General features: G+C 46.0%; 1 protein-coding gene across 1 annotated transcript in view; it reads right to left on the bottom strand.

Moving 5' to 3' along the window:
• The window catches only part of DISC1 (DISC1 scaffold protein), a 699,528-nt gene that overhangs the window by 523,879 nt on the left and 149,123 nt on the right, over positions 1-26,526 (bottom strand). The window contains exon 6 of the mRNA XM_029593853.1: positions 17,761-17,890. Coding sequence (XP_029449713.1) covers positions 17,761-17,890 — 130 coding nt within the window. The remainder of the gene's footprint in view (positions 1-17,760; positions 17,891-26,526) is intronic.

The following is a 26,526-nucleotide window of genomic DNA, read 5'->3' as shown; positions in this document are numbered from 1 at the left end:
ATAAATCTCAGATGCTCCAAGGCGCGAATGGTGGGCTGTAGGGAGCACAGCGCCCCTAGCCTGGAGGTGCTCTTGATAAGCCAATCGTCGAAGTAAGGGAAGACATGAACCCCTCTCCTTTGAAGATAGGGCCCCCACTACTGCCAGGCACTTGGTGAAAACCCGAGGTGCCGCTGTAGAAATGGGGATATGGGCATATGCATCTTTGAGACTGAGGAAGGAGAGCCAGTCCCCAATCTTGAGGAGGGGAATCAAAGTACCCAACGAAACCATCTTGAACTTTTCTCTAACAAGAAACCGGTTTAACACCCTCAGATCCAGAATGAGACAAAGGCCACCAGTTTTCTGGGGAATCAGGAAATACCTGGAGTAGAACCTGTCCCCTGCTGCCTTGGTTCAACTGCTCAAGCCATTAGGAGGGCAGAGAATTCTACTAGAAGCACCTGTTGGTTCCTTTCTTCTTTGCACTGTGGACACGGAGGAGAGCAGGGTGGAACTTGTTGGAAATGCAATTTGTACCCCTGACGTACAATGGCTAGGACTCAGTGGTCCAATGTAACTGAAGTCCATTGGTCTGCGAATAACTGCAGGTGGCCCTCCACTGGGGGGTCGACACCACTGGACAGGGAAGGCTGGCTCACGCTCTCTGGCCACCAGTCAAAATCCCTCGACGGGGATTTGAGGCAGGGCCGTGAGAGACAGGGCCCAGAGATTGGGATGCTGCAGCCTGCCCTGATACTGAGTGATGAGGTCTGGGGAAAACCCCAGGCAGACTGGTTCCCAGAGGGAGAGATTCCACAGGAGCAGGGACCAGACCTGCCTTAGCCAATGAGGGCAATGAGTATCATAGTCCCCCAGTCCTGGAAAAGCTTCAAGAGAGACTTCATCACTAGGTGATCGGAGGATATGCATACAGAAGGCCTTGGCCCCAGCTGCAGGCAAAGGCACCTGAGGCTGGAGCACCATCTGCCCAGTACAGGGAGAACAACTGAGCCACCTTGCTGTTGCAGGTGATGCAAACAGATTCAAGTCTGGGATTCCCCAAAGAAGAAAGAATCGATCTGCCACTGCCTGGTTCAGGGACCACTCATGGGGCTTGAAGGCTTGACTCAACCGGTCTGCTATCACGTTGTCCGTTTCGGCCAGATATATGGCTCAGTGCACCATCCCCTGGGACAGGGCCCAGGACCAGATCTGGACCGCTTCCTGACACAGTAGAAACAATCTTGTGCCCCCTTGCTTATTAATCTAATACATCGTGACCTGGTTGTTGGTCTGGATCAGGACCATCTTGCCAGGCACATGATCTCTGAAAGCCCAGAGAGCATACCTGATCACCCGGAGCTCCAGGACGTTGATTTGGCATTGTGCTTCCTGGGTGGAACACAGTCCCTGGGTGTGGAGCCCTTCTACATGGGCACCCAACCCCAGGATGGAAGCATCCGTGGTGAGGACAACCTGAACAGGGGGAGACTGAAACGACACCCCTCGCTTCAGGTCCGAGAGGTACCCCCACAAGAACAAGGAGTCCTGGAGAGACAACTTAACCCGGATATGAACCCGGAGGCTCTAGGTGGCCTGATACCACATACTTCAGGGTCCATTGAGTCCTGTGCATGCGCAAGCGAGCAAAAGGACTAACATGGATGGTAGCAGCCCTAACAGCCTTAACATTTGCCTTGCGGAGACCCGCTGGCTCCGCTGTACTATCCCCGCAAGGGACACCAAGGTCTGTACTCTGGTGTGGGCTAAAAAGGCCATCGCCTGAGTTGTGTCCAGCATGGATCCGATGAAGTCCAGCTGAGGCGACAGGCTGAGATGAGACTTCAGGTGTTGACAATGAACCCCATGACTCCAACACCCGAATGGTCAAGTGCAGGGAATGTGTCGCCCCCACCTGGGTAGTGCTCTTGACCAGCCAATAATCCAAGTAGGGGGAAACCTGCACTCCCAACCTGCCAGATGTGCCCCCATTATGGCCAAGCACTTGGTGAAGATCCGTCGTGTGGAGGCCAGACCAAACGGTAACACCCTGTAATGAAAGAGGTGTCGCCCACCACAAATCTGAGATATTTCCTGTGACCTCAGAAGATCTCGATGTGGGTGTAGGCGTCTTAAATCAAGGGAGCATAACCAGTCCCTTTTTTGTAAGAGAGGAATCAGGGTACCCAGAGAGACCATCTTGAACCTTTCTCTTTTTGGAAATCTGTTCAAGGCCCTCAGATCCAGGATGGGTCGGAGACTGCCAGTTTTCTTTTGAATCAGAAAATACGGGAGAAGAAACCCCATCCCCATTCTAACTTATCCCTATCAATTAAAAAGAAGAATGAAAATACAAACTAAAAACAAACTTTGAAATGTTTGTATGCTAATGCCAGAAGTCTAAGAAGTAAGATGGGAGAATTAGAATGTACAGCAATGAATGATGACATAGACTTAACTGGTATCTCAGAGACATGGTGGAAGGAGGACAACCAATGGGACAGTGCTATATCGGGGTACAAATTATATCGCAATGACAGAGAGGAGCACCCGAGAGGTGGTGTAGCACTTTATGTCCGGGATGGCATAGAGTACAACAGGATAAACATCCTGGATGAGACTAAATGCACAATTGAATCTTTATGGGTAGAAATCGCTTGTGTGTTGGGGAAGACTATAGTGATAGGAGTATACTACCGTCCACCTGGTCAAGATGGTGAGACAGACAGTGAAATGGTAAGATAATGAGGGAAGCTAACCAAATTGGTAGTGCGGTAATAATGGGAGACTTCAATTACCCCAATATTGACTGGGTAAATGTATCATCGGTACAAGCTAGAGATATAAAGTTCCTGGATGAAATAAATGACATTTTTATGGAGCAATTGGTTCAGGAACTGACAAGAGAGGGAGCAATTTTAGATCTAATTCTCAGTGGAGCACAGGATTTGGTGAGAGATGTAAAGATGGTGGGGCCGCTTGGCAAAAGTGATCATAATATTATCAAAATTGAATTAATGACTGGAAAGGGGACAGTAAGCAAATCCACACTCTTGTGCTAAACTTTCAAAAGGGAAATTTTGATAAAATGAGAAAAATTGTTAGAAAAAAACTGAAAGGAGCAGCTACAAAGGTACAAAGTGTGCAAGAGGCATGGTCATTGTTTAAAAATACCATCCTAGAAGCACAGTCAAGATGTATTCACACATTAAGAAAGGTGGAAAGAAGGCAAAACAATTACTGGCATGGTTAAAAGGGGAGGTGAAAGAAGCTATTTTAGCCAAAAGATCTTCATTCAAAAATTGGAAGAAGGATCCAACAGAAGAAAATAGGATAATATATAAGCGTTGGCAAGTTAAATGTAAGACATTGAAAAGACAGGCTAAGAGAGAATTTGAAAGGAAGTTGGCCGTAGAGGCAAAAACTCACAGTAAAAACCTTTTAAAATATATCGGAAGCAGAAAGCCTGTGAAGGAGTCAGTTGGACCGTTAAATGATCGAGGGGTTAAAGGGGCACTTAGAGAAGATAAGGCCATCGCGGAAAGATTAAATGATTTCTTTGCTTCGGTGTTTACTGAAGAGGATGTTGGGGAGGTACCCATACTGGAGAAGGTTTTCATGGGTAATGATTCAGATGGACTGAACCAAATCACGGTGAACCTAGAAGATGTGGTAGACCTGATTGACAAACTGAAGAGTAGTAAATCACCTGGACCAGATGGTATACACCCCAGAGTTCTGAAGGAACACAAAAATGAAATTTCAGACCTATTAGTAAAAATTTATAACCTATCATTAAAATCATCCATTGTACCTGAAGACTGGAGGAATGCTAATATAACCCCAATGTTTAAAAAGGGCTCCAAGGGCAATCCTGGAAACTACAGACCGGTTAGCCTGAATTCAGTGCTAGGAAAAATAGTGGAAAATGTTCTAAACATAAAAATCACAGAACATATAGAAAGACATGGTTTAATGGAACAAAGTCAGAATAGCTTTACCTAAGGCAAGTCCTGCCTCACAAATCTGCTTCACTTTTTTGAAGGAGTTAATAAACATGTGGATAAAGGTGAACTGGTAGATGTAGTGTACTTGGATTTTCAGAAGGCGTTTGACAAAGTTCCTCATGAGAGGCTTCTAGGAAAATTAAAAAGTCATGGGATAGGTGGCAATGTCTTTTCGTGGATTACAAACTGGCTAAAAGACAGGAAACAGAGTAGGATTAAATGGACAATTTTCTCAGTGGAAGGGAGTGGACAGTAGAATGCCTCAGGGATCTGTATTGGGACCTGTACTTTTCAATATATTTATAAATGATCTGGAAAGAAACACGACAAGTGAGGTAATCAAATTTGCAGATGATACAAAATTGTTCAGAGTAGTTAAATCATAAGCAGATTGTGATAAATTGCAGGAAGACCTTGTGAGACTGGAAAATTGAGCATCAAAATGGCAGATGAAATTTAATATGGATAAGTGCAAGGTGATGCATATAGGGAAAAATAACCCATGCTATAGTTACACAATGTTAGGTTCCATATTAGGTGCTACCACCCAAGAAAGAGATCTAGGCGTCATAGTGGATAACACATTGAAATCGTCAGTTCAGTGTGCTGCGGCAGTCAAAAAAGCAAACAGAATGTTGGGAATTATTAGAAAGGGAACGGTGAATAAAACGGAAAATGTCATAATGCCTCTGTATCGCTCCATGGTAAGACCGCACCTTGAATGCTGTGTACAATTCTGGTCGCCGCATCTCAAAAAAGCTATAATTGAGATGGAGAAGGTACAGAGAAGGGCAACCAAAATGATAAGGGGAATGGAACAGCTCACCTATGAGGAAAGTCTAAAGAGGTTGAGACTTTTCAGCTTGGAGAAGAGACGGCTTAGAGGGGATATGATTGAGGTGTTTAAAATCATGAGAGGTCTAGAACGGGTAGATGTGAATCGGTTATTTACTCTTTCAGATAACAGAAAGACTAGGAGGCACTCCATGAAGTTAGCATGTGACACATTTAAAACTAATCGGAGAAAGCAAGTGTTGCTTACCTGTAACAGCTGTTCTCACAGGACAGCAGGATGCTAGTCCTCGCATATGGGTGACATCACAGGATGGAGCCCAATCACGGAACACTTTTGTCAAAGTTTCTAGAACTTTGACTGGCACCTACTGAGCATGCTCAGCACAGCACTAAACCTGCAGCCAGCAGGGGTCCCTCTTCAGTCTTGCTCAAATCTACAGGAAGTGCCGAAAAATAAAATAAGAAAATGTAACAATCCCAACACCGAGCGGCGGCGGGCGGGTTTCGTGAGGACTAACATCCTGCTGTCCTGAGAGAACACCTGTTACAGGTAAGCAACACTTGCTTTCTCACAGGACAAACAGGATGGTAGTCCTCACATATGGGTGAGTACCGCGCTGAGGATGTCCGTGAATGCACCAAATGTACCCAAGATGTGCAATAGGTATAAGGAGTGGGGTGGAATTTGGTTGCGGGTATCCTGAACCCTAACGGGCAGGCGGAAGGGTGTTGGTACGTCAAGTTGTGAATAGGTTACGTAGGATAGATTGGCCGAAGATGGAATCTTGTCTTCTGGCCTTGTCCAAACAATAGTGAGCTGTAAAGGTATGGAGAGAACTCCAGGTGGCAGCCCTGCAAATGTCAGGAAGCGGCACAGAGCGTAGATGTGCTACTGAAGTTGCCATGGCCCTCACAGAGTGTGCTTTAACACGGTCTTGAAGTGGAATGCCTGCTTGCTGATAGCAAAAGGATATGCAGTCCGCTAACCAGGAGGAGAAATTCTGCTTACCCACAGGCTGCCCCAATTTAAGGGAATGGAAAGAGACAAACAATTGAGTGCTTTTCCTGTGGGCATCTGTACGGTCTAGATAGAATGCTAGAGCCCGTTTACAGTCAAGGGTATGCAGAGCCTGCTCTCCTGGGTTTGTGTGGGGCCTGGGAAAGAAGGTAGGTAGTATAATGGATTGATTGAGATGAAATTCTGATAATACCTTCGGCAAGAACTTAGGGTGAGTGCGGAGTACTGCCCGGTCCTGCAGAATTTTAGTGTAAGGCGGATAAGTAACTAGGACCTGTAACTCACTAACTCTGCAAGCCGAAGTGATTGCCAAAAGGAAAATCACTTTCCATGTGAGATAGTGTAGTTCACAGGATTGGAGAGGCTTGAATGGTGGTTTCATGAGCCAAACCAAAACCAGGTTGAGGTCCCAAGAAGGGGCCGGAGGACACAGTGGAGGCTTGAGGTGAAACAAGTCCTTCAGAAAACGTGTTACAAGGTGTTGTACTGATATGGGAACATCCCCGACACCTTTATGGAAGGCGGCCACCGAACTAACAATCATTCTGATGGAGGAAGTTTCTAGACCTGACTCTGACAGGTGCCAGAGATAGTCCAAAATCTTCGTGATTGGACGGGTAAAGGGGTCAAGGGATTGAGAAGAGCACCATGATTGAAACCTGTTCCATTTGTAAAGGTAGGATTTTCTCGTGGAAGGCTTCCGTGAAGCAATCAGGACACGGGAAACTGATTCAGAAAGGTTAACTGGCTGAAGGATTAACCTTTCAACATCCATGTCGTCAGGGACAAGGCTTGAACATTGGGGTGGCACAGGCACCCGTCATTTTGCGTAATCAGAAGCGGATCCTTTCCCAAGGGAATGTGCCTACGAATGGAGAGATCCTGAAGTATTGGAAACCAGACTTGGCATGGCCAGTGAGATGCTATCAGGATCATGGTTCCCTTGTCCTTACGTAACTTCATGAGAGTCTTTGAGAGAAGTGGAAGTGGAGGGAATGTATATAGGAGACCGGTTGCCCATGAGAGGGATAACGCATCTCTTGGCTGATAGTGTTGGCTGCGAGTGAGAGAGCAGACATTCTCTACTTTGCGGTTTTGAGGTGACGCAAAGAGGTCTATTTGAGGGTAACTCCATTGTTGGAAGATCGAGTCCGCTATTGAGGGGTTGAGAGACCACTTGTGCAGTTGAAAGGTGCAACTTTACTTGTCTGCCAACACATTGGCCAGTCCCGGCAAGTAGGTGGCCCTGAGGTAGCTTCCTGACACAGGAGGTAGGAGCCCGTGCCTCCCTGTTTGTTGATGTACCACATAGCCACCTGGTTGTCCATCTGAATCAGGATGACTTGGTTGGAGAGGCGATCCTGAAATACTCTGAGGGCATATCTGATTGCTCGAAGCTCCAGGAAATTGATTTGGTGTTTGGCTTCCTCTGGAGACCAAGATCCTTGTGTCTGCAGATTGGCCACATGGGCTCCCCAGCGGAAGTTGGAAGCATCTGTGTTGAGAGTTATTTGAGGGCCTGGAGCTTGGAAGGGCAAGCCTTGGAGGAGATTGATCTGATTTTTCCACCAGGCGAGAGACTGACAGAGTGAGTCAGTGACGTGGACAATGGTCGACAGGAGCTGAATGCATTGAGTCCATTGTGACCTTAGAGTCCACTGCATGACTCTCATGGCTAGGCGGGCCATTGGGGTAACCTGAACTGAGGACGCCATGTGTCCCAGTAAGATGAGAAAGCGGCGTGCAGTCATGTAGTGCTGAGACTGCAGCTGGTGTGTGAGAGAGACGAAAGTGAGAGCTCGTTGTCGAGGTAGAAAAGCTTTTGCCTGCAAGGTATCCAAGTCTGCCCCTATGAATGATAAGGTTTGAGATGGGACTAAGTAGGATTTGTCGTAGATGACGAGAAATCCTAGCGAAATCAGAGTGTGTAAGGTAAGATGTAGGGACGACAGAGCAGTTTTCTGAGTGGGAGCCCTGATCAACCAATAGTCTAGATAGGGGTAGACGTGAACACCTTGAGTCCTGAGGAAGGCTGCAACTACTACAAGACATTTTGTGAAGACTCGTGGTGCAGACGCGAGGCCGAATGGAAGCACTCGGTACTGATAGTGCTTGGGGCCTACCAGAAATCTCAGGTATTTGCGATGAAATTGAGTTATCGCAATATGAGTGTATCCGTCCTGGAGGTCTAGTGAGCAGAGCCAGTCTCCTCTTTGTAGAAGAGGAAGAAGAGAACCCAAGGTTATCATTTTGAACTTTTCTCGATGGAGGTACTTGTTGAGGTCACGTTGATCCAGAATTGGACGAACGCCTCCCAATTTTTTGGGGATTAGGAAGTACTGGGAATAGAACCCTAGGCCAGCTGAGAGTAGGGTACTAGTTCTATTGCCTTGGACTGGAGAAGGAGGGAGACCTCCTGTTCCAGAAGGATGGAGTGATCGGATGTTCTCCACATCGATAGAGATGGGGAGTCCGATGGGATAGAGAGAAAGTTGAGAAGATAACCTTGAGCGATTATCGCTAGGACCCACTGGTCTGAGGTGATTGAGTGCCACCTGCTGTTGAAATGGCACAATCAACCTCTCACTGGTATGTGAGGCAGTGGAAGCTGGCTGCTGCTCTCTATGCAGGAGTCAAAAAACCGGAAGCAGGGCCCGGCTGAGGATCTGCTTGCGGCTTTAGTTTTCGTATCTGACGAGACTGGGTTTTTTGAAATGGTCTCGTAGAGCGAGTTCTAGCCGTGGCGGGTAGGATTTCTTCAGATGGAAGAAGGACTTTTTAGTGTCTTTCCGGAAAGGCTGTTTTGAGGAGTACTCAGAAGGCATCAGAGAGAACTGTCTCAGGGTCTCATGGTGGTCCTTGAGTTCCACCACCGTTCGTTGAATCTGTTCACCGAACAGATTGTCTCCTACACAGGGCAGGTCGGATAATCTGTCTTGCACTTCAGGGCGAAGGTCCGAAGACGAGCAAGGCTCATCTTCTTGCCGAGACAGCAGCTGCAGATAACCTGATAGCAGTATCAAAGATATCATAAGATGGTCTATCTCATGCTTGCCCGCCTCAAAACCCTTGTTTACTAAGGTTTGGAGCTAATCTTGAAATTCCTGAGGCAGGGAGTCTGTCAAGTCTTGTATCTGCTAAAATAAGACCCTGTTGTATTGGGTCATATAGAGCTGATAAGAGGCAATTCTGGAGATGAGCATTGAGCCCTGGAAGACCCGGCGACCAATGGCATCTAAAACTTTTTGCTCCTTGCCTGGGGGAAAGGAACTGTGGGGTTTTGACCTCTTTGCCCTCTTTTGGGCAGAATCTACAACCCCAGATTGGTGATCCAATTGAGGTTTTTGAAAACCTGGGACTGATTGTACCAAATAAGTGGAGTCAGCCTTCCTGTTGACAGAAGCAAACCAGCCAGGGTGTTCCCAGTTCTTTTTTATTTATTTATTTAACACTTTTCTATACCGACCTTCATGGTTGAAGACCATATCAGATCGGTTTACATCGAATAGGGGAATTGTAACTAAAACCAAAAGTAGAACAAGAAGAATAAAGTTACATATAACAAGGTTAGTAAACTTGGAAGCTTTAACTGCTAGAAAGAATAGGCTTAAGGAACTTAGTGTTTAAATAGTATAAACAGTAAGAATCAATGGTTCTTAGTCAGAACTTGAAGGTAGTCTGTTGTTCCATTGTTCATGAAGGATTTTCGGTCTAATCAATACAGAACTTGGTGAATAGGGATGGAGGTTATTTCCTTGGGAGCATCCAGGAATTGTAACAGCTCCATCATTTGATGCCTGTCATCTTGTTCGGTCTGTAATTGGAAGGGAACCAATTCAGACATCTCCTTCACAAAATGTATGAAGGAAAAGTCCTCTAGAGGAGAACGCTTTCTGCTTTCAGTAGAAGATGGTGAAGGCAGGTCATCGGTGTCTGGTGAAGAATCATCAGCCAGGTATCGTAGGGATCAGCACCTGCCCCTCTAGGAGCCCGAGGGGGACGGGACGGTGGAATCCTTTAAGGTCCTGGTTTAGGCTCCGAAGGAATCGAAGGAATAACTGGAGGCACCGATGAAGGCATCGAAGGCACTGGTGCAGGCACTGAGGGCATCGATGGCTGAGGCATCGGTAGGACTCCCGATGGAGGGATGCGGAACGGTGTTTCTCCTCCCGATGACAAAGTAAGCGGAGAGGGCACCGGAGCCATCAGTGACCCGGGATCCATGGTGGAAAAGCGGCAATAAGTGCTTCCATCTTAGAGAGCAGCAGTGCCAGCGCTGCCGGAACCGGATCTGTGGTTGGTTCCACGATCAGCACCGGTGTCGGTGCCGGAGGAACTTGGAGTCGATGCATTGCCTTGTCGATGGCCTCCTGAACCAGCCGGTCCAGTTCTTCTCGGAGACCTGGAGCAAGCAGCCCTGACTCCAGAACAGAAGAAGGAGGCAGGGTCATAGCCGCAGGGACCACCGTTAAAGGCGGAGTCACGGCTCCCAATCCCCTTTCGGGTGAGGGTTACCTCGGTGACCCGCTCGCTGAAAAGGTTGGTGCCTTTTCTGGACGGGGTTTCTTTGACGGCAGCTCGGACGATGGCGAAGTCGATGATTTCGCTCCCTCGATGGTCTGAGACTTCCGCTATCGGTGGCAATGTTTCTCTCTCCGATCCCCTCGGTCCTGAGGGGGAGTAGAGGTGGTTGAAGGCCGAGAAGTTGTCGATGCCGGACGGTCATCGGTCGGTGGTCGATACTGGCGCGAAGTTGACGTTGCCGGTTCTGACAACGTCAATGCAACAGACGGCGTCGGGGTTTAAGCACAGAAGAGAAGTTCCATCTTCTTCATTCTGGCCTTGCAACCTTTTGGTATCATTAGGGCACATTTGGTGCAGATCAGGACATCGGGCTCACATCCAAGAAACATTACACAGACCTTATGAGGGTCTGTTATGGACATGGTGCGATTGTAGTCCGGGCACCAACGGAACCCCGATGCCATGGCCATGAAAAATTTGAGCCGTGGATCGGTCGACTGCCTGTAGGCCGCGAGGGCCAAACTCGATGGGAATCGACCGAAAACGGGTAGAAAATTTACCGGAGTACCGCGGCTTGAAAAAATTGAAGGAGGGACCACTGTGGGGTAAGAAAGGTTGTAGTAATTCCATGAGGAAAATTCCTGTCAGGAATCTCTGTGGAGCTCCTTAACCGCGTGGCTACTGCTGCACGGAAAAAAGAAGACTGAAGAGGGACCCCTGCTTGCTGCAGGTTTAGTGCCATGCTGAGCATACCCAGTAGGTGCCAGTTAAAGTTCTAGAAACTTTGAGAAAAGTGTTCCGTGACTGGGCTCCATCCTGTGATGTCACCCATATGTGAGGACTACCATGCTGCTTGTCCTGTGAGAAAGTTCTTTTTCACTCAATGCACAATTAAACTCTGGAATTTGTTGCCAGAGGATGTGGTTAGTGCAGTTAGCATAGCTGGGTTTAAAAAAGGTTTGGATAAGTTCTTGGAGGTGAAATCCATTACCTGCTATTAATTAAGTTGACTTAGAAAATAGCCACTGCTATTACTAGCAACAGCAACATGGAACAGACTTAATTTTTGGGTACTTGCCAGGTTCTTATGGCCTAGATTGGCCACTGTTGGAAACAGGATGCTGGGCTTGATGGACCCTTGGTCTCACCCAGCATGTCATGTTCTTAGGCTTCATCGCGCTGGCCATTACTAGGGCGGAAATATCTGCCAAAAGGATCTCCTGAGATACTGTTGGCCCTCAAAGAGGGTTCAGAGGAGTATCTGGTGGAACACCCAATAGGTTCAGCCTGCATCCCCCCGATACAATGGACAGGACCCATTTGCCCTAGAGTGACACCAGGCCATCAATCTGCAAAGAATTGTATCTGACCTCCGTCCGGGGGGAGTCCCACTGCATAGGGATGGATGGCTGGCTTTCGCTCCCCTCCCTCCAGTCAAAACCCCATAGCAGGACTTTGCTGGTGCACTGATTGAGGCTTGGGAGGTCGCTGTTGCCTGGAGCAGCCCTGATAGCTCACCCTCTGCAGGCAGGAGTGAGACACCTGTGGGTAATACTTCCACCGATGATAGAAAGAGCACCTCAGTCCATGCCACGCTGAAGATGGCTGGTCAGATGTACTGACAGAAAGGTGCTGGAGGTCTCTTGGTGGTCCCACAACTGAGCCACCACATCCCTCACCTTATCACCAAAGAGATTTTCCCCAGTACAAGGCAAGTCAGCGAGCCTCTCCTGCACCTCCAGCTGGAGGTCCAAGGCACAGAGCCAAGCCATCCTGCAGGCGTCAATCCCAGCAGCTGCAACTCTTGCCGCCATCTCAAATTCATCATAGGTAGAGCGCACCTCATGCTTCCCGCACTCAAGGCCCTGACGTGTGACCGTCAGCAAAGCCTCTTGCTGCTGTTGGGGTAGTCAGTTGGCAACCTCCTGAACCTACTTCCAGAGGTTATGGGAATACTGAGTCATACAGAGCTGGTAGGAGGAAATTCAGGCTATCAGCATGGGCTTCCTGCCCAGCGCATCCAGGGACCTGTGTTCCCTCCTTAGGGGAGCCGAGGCATGGGTCCAGGAGCATCTGGCCTTCTTAAGTGCAGACTTAACCACCGACTGGTGGGGGAGCTGACAATTCTCAAAGCCAGTTGCATGCTGGACCAGGTACACTCCATCTGCCTTCCTATTTACAGGTGGTACCCATGAGGGGGTGTTCCCAAATTCTCAGGGGCAGTTCCTTGAAGATTTCGTGGATTGGGACAGCCACAACATCCTTCAGAGCATCCAAAAACTGGAGGACCTCCAGCATCTTGTGCCTGGCATCATCCTCCATCAGCAGCTGGAATGGAATGGCTTCCACCATGGCCTGCACAAATCCTGCAAAGGTTAAGTCCTCGGGTGGGGTCCTCAGTCTTTCCTCCAGGGGAGATGGGTCCGAGGAAAGACCCTCGGAATCCTCAGAGGGGTAATCAGAAGTGTTATCTACCCAGGGGTCATAAGGCGCATCATCCTCACTGAAATCAGCTGGGGACAAGGCCTGGGTGTACCCCTAGGCATTGCGGCAACGACTGTCCCGATGGCGCTGATGGTCCTGCGGGCAGATCCGAGAAGCCATGATCGAGAACGGCATTGGGCTGTGGGAGCAATAGAGCCCCACAGGGCATCTATGGCCCCCAGGGTACTGAAGCCAGCTAAGTAGGGAGGACGCCGAGGAGGACATTGAGGTGCTCCAACAGTGGCTCCAGCAGGGTCACCATTGTTACCAGTGCCAGTGGAGGCACCAGCTCAATGCCCCGCAGGGCTCAATTTACCACCAGCTGCACCCTATGCTCTAGCTCCTCCTTGAAGGTCGCTGACACCAGGTCTGGCTGAGAGGAAGGAGGGGTGGAACGATCTTCCTTGGAGCCTCGAGGGAGATCGGTACCCAACACCAGAATCAGTGGGGACCGCCTTGGAGCCCCAGAATCAATGGAGGGTATAACCTCCTCACCTCAGGGACGCTTCAGGGGCATTGTAGCAAGAACCAGTGCCAGTCCAAGCCCATCTCTGTGCATGAACAGCGACCAGTCATGATGCTTTCATGATTTCCCACGGTGCTCGGCCTGGCCCAAGCGCCGAGGTGGAAGGCAAAGATCCAGACGTCCTCGACCTAAAGGAGACCAAGGAGAGCCAATCCCTAGCCTCCCACTCCTCCGGTGTTACTGGAGGTCCGATGGTGAGGGATCGATGCCCATCAGTTTCCAATCATCCTTTGGTGTCGAAGACACAGACGTTTACAGCTCGGACCTCTTTATTGCAACCGTCGCTGCCCTACGGCTTCACTCCGTCCACCTTTCTTTTTCTGCAACTCCTCCTGCTCCTTGTGGACGTCTGGCTGCCGCGGCATCTGCCCGGCGTCCTCTCCGGCATTCCCAGACCGGCTTGGGTGCTGCCTCCCGCCATGATCCTCAGTTACCTTAGGGTGCACGCGCCGCGCGGCCCTCATTTTTATTTCCTCTATGGCGCGAACCTCAGGGGCGAACCCCTGTGATGACGTCACGCTGCCCGGATATTTAAGCCTATTGTTTATTGCTAGCCATTGAATTAGCAAGGGATTTCCTACGGATGGGATTCGCTCTCCGACCCCAGCTACTCTGCCTCCAACTTCTATTAGAGTCTTTTCTGCTAACGGGGTACCCGCTCCTCCGGGGCCTCTCTGCTTCTTTCAGGTCGCTATCAGGAACCGGTACTCGCTCCTCGAGGGTCCATGTTCCCTGACTCGCTGCCTGTGTCCATCTCCTCTTCTACTTGGAAGAAGTTGCTACAGACACCATCTGTGAGTACTACTACCATCTACTCCTCAGAGCTGTTTCCCTGGAACCAGGTACTCACTCCTCGAGGGCCTGCCTCCGTTCCAGCGCCAGTGCCATCTCCTACTTGGAACTGCTGCGTGAGTACTTGCCAACGAGTCTCTGCTCCCAGGGATCTGGTACTCGCTCCTCGAGGGCCAGCTCTCCCTATCTCGGGGCTTCTCCATACTGGGGACTCTGTGAATGTCTTATTGTACTCATTCTCTCAGTTCTTTTCACTATAGCACTGCTACCGGAGTAACCGCTGTTCCAGCGCCCTGAGGAATACTAGCCTAGCCGGGCTCCATCTTCTACTCACTAACACCACCTCTGGTGGCTTCACAAACTGTCTAAATAAAGATATAATCTGTGTTTGTGTGTCCAGAGCTGAGCCTGACCTGTGGCCCTTCACGGGACTTCCCCCCATGGGCATGGTCAACTGCCACAGTGTCCAAGAGTCCACCCAAACCTTACAAAACATAACACTCAGAGTCAAAAAGCTTCTCCAATTTGTTGAGGCAGGCCAGTCGGCCCTTGGGGGTCATCTGATCACAAAGCCGGCCCCCCAGAACATTGTGGGATATCCCCAGGCAGAGAATGCACACGTTGTGTGGATCCATGATGGACACCATAACGAAAAAACAAGGTCAGCAAATGGCCAATGGCCTGAGGGCCCCTGAAGGACACCGCTACGGGGAACCAACGTGCAACAAAGACTTATCACACCGCAGGACTAACTAAGGAGGAGAAACCAAGAGGAACCCGGCGCAGGGAAAAAGACAACAATTAGCCAAAAAGTGGAAGTTTTCCAGAAGAAAAGAGCACGAGCTCTAAGACCATGAAACGACAGCTACATGGAAAAAAAGAGACTGAGGAAGGACCCTGCATGGATGAATGGATTAAGGCATGCTGAGCATGCTCAGTTTGCCAGTCAAAGTTCTAGAAACTTTGACAGAAGTTTTCCGTGCCGGGCTCCATCTAACGATGGCACCCATGTGTGAGGACTATCATCCTGCTTGTCCAAGGAGAAATATTTTTATTCAGGAGGGGGGAGGGGGAGGGGCAATATTCAGCCAAGCCAATTTACCCAGGTAAATAGCTTCAAAAACTGCCCTCCCTATGGTTAAAATAAAACTTATGTAACAAACTGATCAAAACATCAGACCAAAAACTATAAATTGTGGGTGCAAAGACCTGCAAAGTTCTACAAAATTAATATGAATTGCAATAGCATTCACATACAGCCCTTGAGGGCCGCAAACGGGTTGGGTTTTCAGGATATCCCTAATGAATATGCATGAGATAGATTTGCATACAATGGAGGCGATGTGCATACAAGTCTATCTCATGCATATTCATTAGGGATATCCCAAAAACCAGACCTGTTTGTGGCCCTCAAGAGCTGGGAGTCAATACCACTGGGTGAAATTATTCACTGGGAGATATCAAATAAATAAATACAACTGATCAGTTTTCAAAAAGGAAACAAAAAGACTACATCTCCTTCTTCTAAAAACAAAAGAGAATAAACCTTCACTAAGTTAATCAAAAACTTTAGTTCTTACTCAGAAATGACACCCAGAAATTCTCTACCTTACTTACTGAATAAAAATACCAATGATTTTGTTGCTGGATTTGTTCTCTGAAGAAATGTCCTTTCCATGCTCTATTAACTATATTGCAAAGTGACACGATATTCCTAAAACCCTACATTTAAAAAAGACATTATAGAATATTTATGCCCAAAGTACATTAGACAGTATACAGCAACAGAGTGAACAAAAACAGCAATTCAAGTGCACTAAAGGCCTTTTTCTTCAAGGACTTTTCCCATAGATACAGAATGGAAGAAAAGCCTTAGTGAGTCAGACCGTAAGATACTCCACAGTCTATGATATCTAGCTAATTATACATAACTAGGGGGCCGATGCAATACTGTGCACTTAGCCCAGCGCACTGTATAGCCCGCAGTTGGACGCGGGTTGTAGAGGCGCTAACTAATCCCCTTATGCAATAAGGGGATTAGCGCCTCTACAACCCGCGTCCAACGCGGAGTGGAATAATAGCGCTGTTCACATGCAAGTGCATGTGAATGAGGCTATTAGCTATTCATTTCCTATGCAAAAAAAAATGTGCGTCCAGGATGCACATTTTAGCTTTCAGAAATTAACGCCTGCCCGGAGCAGGCATTAATTGCTGAGTACTACTAAAACTAGTACAGAAAAGCAGAAAAAAAACTGCTTTTCTGTACTGCCTCCTACTTAATATCATTGGGATATTAAGTAGGAGGAACAACTCTTTAAAAAAATAATTTAAAAAAAGAAATTTAAAAAAAGTGCTGCCAGAGGTTAGGAAAATGGATGCTGATAAATTCAGTGTCCATTCTCCAAACCTGACTACCGGCACCAGAAGAAATGTATAAATCAATAATAAAGTGTCGGGCACTTAATATTAATTTATTCACTCCTTCACTTATTGCCCATTGGTCCTTTTCACTGACATTTGTGAAAGGTGATTGATCCTTTCACTGACATGTGACACTGAAGGGGGCAATCAGGACAGCCGTCTAAAAGATGATTGGTCCTTTCACTGACATGTGACAGTAAAGGGATCAATCGGCAATAAGTGAAGGAGTGAATAAATTACTATTAAGTGCCTCACACTTTAATATTGATTTATTAACTCCTTCTGATGCCCATAGTCAGGTTCAGAAAATGGACACTGAATTTATCATTGTCCATTTTCCTAACTCCTGCATGTGCGCTGGTTAGGAAAATGGGACGGTGATAAATTCAGCGTCTGTTTTCTTAACCGGTGGACAGCCACCAACAGCAGACCTCTCTCTCCAGCTCGCGCTGTCAAGGAGGCGGTAGGGGCATGCAATCACCCCTAGCACCTCCTCGACAGCGCGAGCCCTAATTTAAAAATTGCATCGCCCACCCAGGAGAGGTGCCTGAGGATGCATTATGAAAGCGGGCGCTGAACACACGGCACCCGCTTTCAGCGCAACGTTTTTGCATCGGCCCCACGGTGCAGTCAATGATACTCTGTCTCTACTAGTCAAGTCCTTCTTAACAATGTACCTTGCTGTGCAAAATTATACAGTATAGCAAATCACATGCTTGTGTCCTATTGCATACAGCAATCAAACACTAACTTGATATTTAGATATTTATATCAGTGTTCACAGGGATTTAATAGACCAACAATATGAAGTGCTGGCTTTTCTTTTCTTAACCAAGCAGTTTCATCCTGTTCCTTTGGGTCTCCAACTTATTCAGAACCAATGCAAGTAATCTGGCACTTTGAGCCTTTATTCTCAACTACCTGAGACTTATTCCCCTATTTTATAATTCCCACCTCCCAACAAAGCTAACCTGGTCATTGCAGTGAGCGTTCGTAGCCATGGCCATGCACCAGGGCTCCTTCTGGATTCCTGCAATCACAGGCTCTGGAATCATACTTGAGTAATGACCATGAGTTCCTCCCCAGTGGAAGACCTGACTCTGGGATGGAACCAGAACACCCCCCCCCCCCACCCCACTCTGCACAGGTAAAGTACAATAATACTGCCAGTCAGCCACCGGGCCGTGTTGCGATTTTTCTGGCTGCATTACCTGAAGATGTCTTTTTTCCTGAAGAAGTTGCTCTCTTCGTGTACTTGAAATCTGCCTCAGCTCCTGGTGAGAATAACCCGTGTGTTTCTGTTTATCTTCCTTCCTGATCCATTTTCCTTTGCCTGTGACCCTTTAAAGATGATATATAAATATATATAGATAGAGATATATAAAGGTTACCATATTACCGCATATTACCACATTCTAAAAGTCTCAAAAATTGCAAATAAATGAGGGGAGTGAACTTCCCTTCTAGATTCCTCTTCCTAAATTACAATTACGGGAATTTTTACAGGCCTGTGATGACTTCTATTGGAGCAACGCAAGAATTATCATCAATGATGTACAGAAGTTTTCCAGACAACATTTAATTCCTATGGAACAGATAAATAGCTTGAATGTCAAAAATCAGTTTAATTTTAGAAATTACAGTGACTAAAAAAAAAAAAAAGTTCCTCTGAAGAAGTTATAGTAAAATATTCTACAAAAATCATGGAGTGACCATAAGAGTAAACACAATAGCATTGTAGGGAGATATCTCATATTTACCACTGAATCATCGAATATGAATCATAAGAGCCAAGAAACTGACAGGCCCCAAGCATTGTCACAGCAAGAGAAAAACTTTTACCCAGGTGAACTTTAAAACTGCACTGTCTCAGTGGAAAATTAAGAACTTTTGTCTTGTTACACTGAAGGTTACCTTATCAGATCTGCCTGTTTGCATGTTCCTGTGTCAATAGGAGCAAAGCAGACAGAAAGACAATGACTTAAGCTCCTAAGCAAGTGTCAGGGATGAGTCAAGGCGAGTCCAGAGGTCAGAAAGATCCCTGCAGGGGGAGGGGGGGGCCATTGGAGACAGAACAAAATGCTGATACTGGCAGAAAGCTTGGCATACAGATGTGGCAGTTCTCCCCCCAAAGAAATGGGGAGGTGGAAGAAGAACTGCAATGTAGCAGGACCCTCCAAAGAAATGGGGAGGGGGGAAAGAGCCCTGCAATGCGGCAAAGATCCTCCACTCACACCCATGATTATGCATGAGCTTATGCATATTTATCAGCTGGACAGATGGGCAAAGAAGAAGCAAAAAAAAGGAGAAAAGAAAAAAAAGGAGGAGAAAGGCTGAAGTGAAGGACCCCTACAAAAAGAAGGGAGAAAGAGAGCACAAACCCTGGGAGAAAACCCAGAGAGCAAATCCTGAGAATGCGAGAGGGGAGTCAGAAGCAGACCAGCACTCCCTACTATTGAGAAGGGAGAAGACTGAGTGTATCCAGGGGAACGGAGAGAGGAGACCACGGCTCAGGTGTGGAGGGTGACACGGAGTCATAGACGGTGAGGGATGAGAGCAAGTACAGACAGCCGGCAACCACCAGAGCCAGAAGCTAGTCTCCTTCTGGAAAGCCTGCCCGCTCTGCCAGTACCAAGCCCAAGAAGCAAGCCTCTCCCCTGCCCACATTCTCCAGCTCAAGCCTGCTTCAGAGGTGAACAGGGGTAAGTAAGTTAGCCATAAGTGTTAATACATTAAGCAGGCTAAGGTTTATGGCATGTTTTGTTACCACCCATGACACAGAACTTTCTTTAGGGAAAACTGGTGCTTACTGGCCAGGATGTTAAAGTTAGGAATTGTTATTTTCTAAATGCTATATCCTGCCAAATCTGAGAAATAAAAGTCTATTTCTGAGGAGAATATACGTTGTCTTTTCCTGACTTAGGATCACAAGTAAGGTGGGAGGGCAGCTGGCAGTGTCCTGTAGCAGACAGATCCCTGCACCCCTAAACTTGCTTACAACATGGTGCATGTCAGCAGAGAAGGACCAATTGACCACCTAGTGATATATCTCAGCTGAGCCATACAAGTTCAATCAATTCATTTTTATCATCTTCTTTCTTTTGTCCTCTTCCATTTTGAGTAGAGGATCATCCAGGTCTCCATACTTTAACTCCCAGACTCCATATTTATTTTAAACAGCCCCTAAACCTTGCTTTTAGGTATCCTTTACAGTACGCATACTGTGGGAAATGTCTTATGCACCCAATTTTGTTCACCCATGTCATTTTTCAACTTATGTGCATAGCTTTTCTGTCAATGAAAAGTTAATGTATAACAGGAAAATTGTATGTATAAATTGGAAAGAAAATAAATGGATGGAGATGAAAAGGGGATGATTAATGCTTAAAGTGGGGAAGGAAAAAACTGAGCAGGAAGAGGAGAAAAGCAGGTAGGAAGACAGAAAAGAGAAAGGACTAGGAATGGAAAAGACACACACACACGTTCCCCAACAGAGATCCCCTCTTTCACATATACACAGGTTCAATGGAAATTTGATACTGTATATTCAATGCAGTACATCTTTTCAATCTTGTATCACTGCTCTCCGAATCTGTCCCAAGCATTCTTAAATTTTGTCAGAGGAGAGGTTCCATGAGACTGGAGAATAGATGTACCACCACTGGAATCAAGGAAGAAGCAGAAAACTACAGACCTGTTAGTTTAACACTGAAGGTGAACAAAGAACAGTATATTGCAATACCTGATAACAGCAGTTTGCAGGATCATAGGCAACAATGGCTTCACAGGGGGAAAAACCTATGATTTCTTTTACTAAGTGACCAGAATAGTAGAATGGGGCGGGAGTAGAAGATACCGTAGATATGTCCTATCTGGATTTCAGTAACACCTCTGACACTGGTTCCACACGGAAGACTGCTGAGCAAACTAGCCAGTCGGAGTTGAAAGAAAAATTATAAACTGGATGAGAAGCTGACTGAGCCACAGATTTCAACCAGAATCGTAAAAAATGGAATCAACTCTGATAAAAAGAAAGTGACTAGCATGGTATCAAAAGGCTGTGCTTGTCTGGAGATAATATAAACATTTTTTTAACAGAGCAGACATAACAGGTCAGCAAATAAGATGAACGAAGACAAACACTGAAAAAATGGTCAAAGATATGGTAACTATACCAAACAAAATGCAAAATCATGCATTTGGGATGTACTAAATCTAAAGGCCAAATACCATTTTGGGGAGGAAGAACTAGAAGTCACCAATCAAGAAAGAAATCTGGGGGTCATATCTATGACCGCAAAATAACCAGTCAGTGTTGTAAAGCTTTTGGGAAGCCTAATATATTTAGGTGCATAAAAAGATTTATCACTAATAGAAAGAGGGAAACAACATTATAGGTTTCTACTACCAACTTGGATATTGTATTCAGATGTGGAGATCACATATACCAAAGGACATTGACAAGGTAGAGGAAGTTCAAAGACAGAGAGACAGAAGGAAAGAAAGTTGTACTCTTCAAAGAGAAGACAGGAGATATGCTGCAAACATTCAAATGTCTCAGGCTGAATTCAATACAGTACCAGGGGGTAACATTTTCCACAGAATGAAAAGCTCAAGGACAAGGGGTCATCGCAAGAAGCTGAAGAGAAGGAAGCTCAAATAATTATGAAAAAATACTTTTACAATGAGAGAATGATGTTCACCTGAAACTGACTTCTAACAGATAAAATTACAAGTACTCCAAAACTGTGTACATTGCAACAAGAATATAAATAGTTGCCAAAGATGCAGTTCCTGTAGTTTATCCGTAAAATTAAAACCAAGGAGAACAAGCTTCCTCAAATAGAGAAAAAACATGTACTCGTTATGGTCAGATATGTTTCACTTTCACACATTGTGTGCTCCTCTTAATTTTAATTTTATGAAAAACTACTTTTAAACCCATCCAAGCATGGAAAATATTCCCCTTCTTTCCTCACCTATCTTATGCCCTGCTACCCTTCCTTCCTCCATGCCTGACTTTCCTTTACTTCCCCCTTACAATCTTAGCTATTCCTTTCTCTCCCCCTTATATTCCTCTACTTTCTTGCCTCTCTTCTTTTTCATTCTAGTGCATCATTTCTCAATTGGTGGGACATAGCTTCTCCTCAGCTCTCAGCCTCCACTTTAATCTTTCCTTCTATTCATCTCGCTTCACTTTCTATCCTTGCTTCCTTTCCCAGTTTTCAAATTCCTATTTCCAGTTTATCCTCATCTTCCTCACTCCTATAGACTCAGTCTCCCCAAATCCAGTTTTGTCTAATTTTTTCTGCCATTGCTATAATCCCTGCCCTCTTTTTCTTCTTTTCCAGTTTCCTCCTCCTTACCTGCTCTCTATCTCTCTTTACTTTATCTTCCTAAGATTTCTTTGTTACCGAAATCACTGATGGCATCATAATGCAACAATCTATTGCTAACTTGGTGTAACTAGTCTCTGTATTTGGCATTCTCCTTAGCCAATATTTTTATTTTCTTTAGGATGATCTTCTAAGCTTAAACTTTACCCAGCATTTAGGTTCAAAAATAAAGGTCACAACTTTTGAGATTTGCTCAGTGCCTTCCTGATGGCCCATAGATTTTAGAAAGCAGTCCAACTCTTTGACTGCATCATCAGTCTCAGTACAATAGATGTCTTGTTCCAGGCTGCACCTCATTCCATTACCTCAGTACCAGTCATATCCATTCAGGGCACGCAGCTGAAAAACAAACTTGCTTACCTATAATGGGTGTCCACCATGGACAATCAGTTGCACGTGTGGATGCTGAGAACAGATACTAGCTTGATGGTGCAAGAACAGATACTAGCTTGAACCAGAAATAACTAGACATCCTTTTTCTCATGTGTGGTCAAGTCTTGTTCAACTATGCAACTCCCTCAGTCATATCAAAGCTTTTTTTTTTTTTTTTTTTTTTAACTCCAAAGAGAGGTGGAAAGCAAAGTTGCTTATCTATAATAGGTGTTTTCCGAGGACAAGCATTAAGGTGGTCCTTACATATGGGTGACATTTTATTGGGCCCGGCACGGAAAACTTATGTCAAAGATTCTAGAACTTTAACGGAGCCTCTCTGAGCATGCTCACACATGCATTATACCACGCATCCATGCGGGGTCGCCTCAGTCTCTTCAATTCTGCAGAGCCTCATGGCTTGCAGCAAATTGAGTCTCTCTCTCTTTTTTCACTTCTTCTTAGAAGTTTTTGATGTGTTTTTGCGGTTTTGTTTTGTTTTTTTAAACTGTAAATGGGATCACATGGTATATGCAGGTCCCCCCAGGCCCCCCCTGGTTCTCCCCTTATCATCTTAGCCAGAGTTTTTGACAGTTTTCTTCAGAAGGAAAGGGCTCTGAAGGCAGATCATCTGTATCCTGGAAAGAATCATCAGTCCAAAGATCATAAGGTTGATCACCAGCTCCCTGAGGATCTTCAGAAGGGAGGAAAGGCATTAATCTTGAAGGACCAGGCCTAGGCATCAATGGTATCGGAAGTGGCACTGATGGCATCGATGGAGGCATCAATGGCATCGATGGAGGAACAGACGGCATCGATGGTGGCATCAATGGAACTGGCGACATCGATAGATGAGTCAGTGGCAGAATTCCAGATGGCGGTGTTGGTAACGGTGTTTCTTCGTCTTCTGATGACAGAGGTATCGGCATCGAAGAAAGAGGACATACCAGTGTTTTCGGTTCTATCGGTGGAAGGGCACCAAGCGACGCATCCAATCTACCCAGTAGCGGTGCGAGCGCCATGGGAATCAGATCGGTGACCGGCTTGGGCACCAGTATCGGCATCCATGGAGGCTGGAAGCTCTACAGTGCTTTACCGATGGCCTCTTGGATCATCCGATCCAATTCCTCGCAGAAGCCTGGGATGGGGAACCCCAGCACCAGAGTAGGAGGCAGCACTGGCATAGCCAGAGGGTCCACCGGTGAAAGTGGAATCACGGCTCCCTGCACCGATGAAGGTGGGGAACACCTTGGTGACCCGGTCGCAGAGGAGGATGGGGCCTTCTCTGGATGGGATTTCTTCATCGGTGGCTCTATCGACACCAATGCCAAGGTCTTGCCTGGTTCGGCGGACTGAGCCTTCCGATGCCATTGTTGACGTTTTTCACGATGTTCTCCTTGATCCTTCTCCTGAGGTGATGAGAAAGACATCGACACCTTTGGAGTAGTCAATGCCGGTCAGGCCGGGCTGGTGGCCCGCTGCTGGCGCGAGGTCGATGGCACCGGCTCAGACGAAGTCGATGCAGTCGAAGGAGTCAGGAGTTTTGAATGAAAAAGAAACTCCATCTTCTCCAAACGGGCTTTACAGCCCTTCGGCGTCATTTGGGCACATTTGGTGCAAGTTAGGGTATCGTGGTCAGACCCCAAACACAATACACAAACTCTATGCGGGTCTGTTATGGACATTGTACGAGGACAATCGGAGCACTGACGAAAACCAGATGCCATGGCTTCGACAAAAATTTAGCCGCAGTGTGGTCGATGGCCAGTAGGCCCCGGAGGGAAAATTCAACGGGAATCGACCGCAACAAGGGTAAAACCTTACCTTTCGACCGCGGAGTACAGATATCGATAGGGGGACCCCTACGGGGTATAAATTTTTGAAGAAGTTCCATGAGGAAAATTCCTCTCAGGAATCTCAAGAGAGTTCCTTAACCCACGTGGCTACTGCTGCGTGGAAAAAAAGAGACTGAAGGGGGACCCCTGCTGGATGCAGGGTCGGTCCATTGCTGGGCATGCCCAGTAGGTGCCAGTCAAAGTTCTAGAAACTTTGACAAAAGTGTACCTTGATTGGGCTCCATCCTGTGATGTCACCCATATGTAAGGGCAACAAAATGGATTAGATGCCAAGAAATGTCCGTTTAGAAACTTTATTATGGAGACTCATTCATCCAATCGAAAGCAGTGCATACAAATCTATTTCATGCTTATTCGTTATGGATATCCAGAAAACCAGGCATGTTTGTGGCTCTTGCGGATCGGAGCTAACCATTCTTGAACTATTACGTTACTATGAGGCATGGCGGAAGAAAGAAAAGCTGACACACAGCCATTTGAAAAACCACAGTCTTTGGAATGATTACAGTGGCTGGAATAATTTCCAAGGAACTAAAGCAAATGGCTCAGGACAACACTTGCCAATGGTCCCTGACAAGATTGGTATGTAGCAGTTTCAAGCTGGAGCAACAAAATTGTGAAATTAGAAAGGTGCCATAGATACATTGTTTGGTTCCTCCCTCTTTATTCTGACTCTCCTAACTTTTTTTTTTTTTTAAATCCGTTCCCAGTTATTATTCTGTTACCCTGTTTTGTTTCCATTCATCACTTATGCTATGCCATAGTATATAAAGCGCAATATTCCTTTGTTCTTCCAATCCTTCTATGTAATTGTTTGTTTATGCAGTATCAAATTACCACAATGTTCCTTGTAAACCGATTCGATGTGCAAACGGCAATCGGTATATAAAAGCTTCTAAATAAATAAATAAAATAAACAGAGCTACAAACATCGTGGCTATGAATTTCCCATCCCATAGTTCTGCTGTGTTTCAGACTTCAGACTTCAGCATCATACGCAAAAGCACAGATGAGATATACAACACTGTCAATGATGGACTACCACTATATAAGTATGCTATACAAGATGCTGCATGATTGTCTCCACACACTATTTTGACTGAGTCAAGGCCATATCATTGTACTCACTAACATTCATGTATCTTCCTGATCTCCACGCTTCTTCCACTCTCAGAAACTCATTCTCCTATCGTTCATGCATACTGAATACTAATGTTCTCTCTTTTTCTCTCTCTGTATGCCACTGTCTTATGTTCTGTACCTTCAAGACTTCTCACTTTGCATATCTCAGATTTATTAGTGATGCATCATCCTAAAATGGCATCACTCTCAATATGAGACTCTAAAGAAAACTCACACATTCTTACTGAAAGACCTCTTGGTATCCTTGCTGCCCATCTCTGCTTCTCTCTCAATTATTTTAACAAACACAGAGAACTTGTAAATAAAACAAATAGAAAACAAAGGAGATTTAAAACTGCTTCCTTGGTTTTCATGACCAAATAAGAACTATGTGGACTCAAAAGTTTGTATAATTTAGCATCTTTGCATGTTGGTTCATTAAAAGTATCATAGATCGTTTTATTCATGGGAAGGGTTTAAAGAAAAACTTAGTTTGCTGGCCTTCTTTTTTGGTTATTTGCAATTGAGAGCTTTTGTTTTCACTAAGGACAATAAACAATTGATTTTGCATTGAACGGCGGGGGGGGGGGGGGGTGTGAGGACCAATGAAAGGAAGGGTAAGTCACATTTACAAGGCTCTTAGTTGGAGTGAGGATAGTAAAGGTCCCCCCGGTAGTGTTAAGTGGGAAAGAGAAATAGGAGGATCTTGGGATGAGGAGATTTAGAACCAAATGATATTGGGAGTTTGGAAAAGCTTCATTTCCACAAATATTGCAGAACAGCAGAACTGCCTCCTTCCTAGGGCCTATCTTACCCCAGTACGAATGTATGCAATACATGTGTCATATTCTGAATCTTGCTGGCAGCAATGTAGGCAATATGGAACCCTATTTCATATTAGTTTTTTCTTGCTCTCTGCTTACTTCATACTGGGCAGACGTAAGGGAGGTTGTGGAGAAGGTCACAAATCTTGTTATACTGAATGATCCAAAAGTATACATTTTTAAGATATTCAACGAGGGTCTAGCAGATCCCTTGCCAAGAAGTTACTGTTAGTGGGTAGAAGGGGAAGTTGAAATCCAAGGATCTTTCATCCATTCAGGAATGGATGAAAGGAATAGAGGTGTTAACAGCTAAAACTCCGGGGAAACCAGGGAAAGTGTTGAGTATTTGAGGTTCTATGAAAAAAAGTTCATGGGTATGCACTGTTTCTTAATAGTTCGATATGGTGTCT

Source organism: Rhinatrema bivittatum, chromosome 3, assembly GCF_901001135.1.
Source record: "Rhinatrema bivittatum chromosome 3, aRhiBiv1.1, whole genome shotgun sequence".
Taxonomy (NCBI): domain Eukaryota; kingdom Metazoa; phylum Chordata; class Amphibia; order Gymnophiona; family Rhinatrematidae; genus Rhinatrema; species Rhinatrema bivittatum.
The sequence above is the reverse complement of the archived record's forward strand: the minus strand, read 5'-3'. Positions and strand labels throughout refer to the sequence as shown.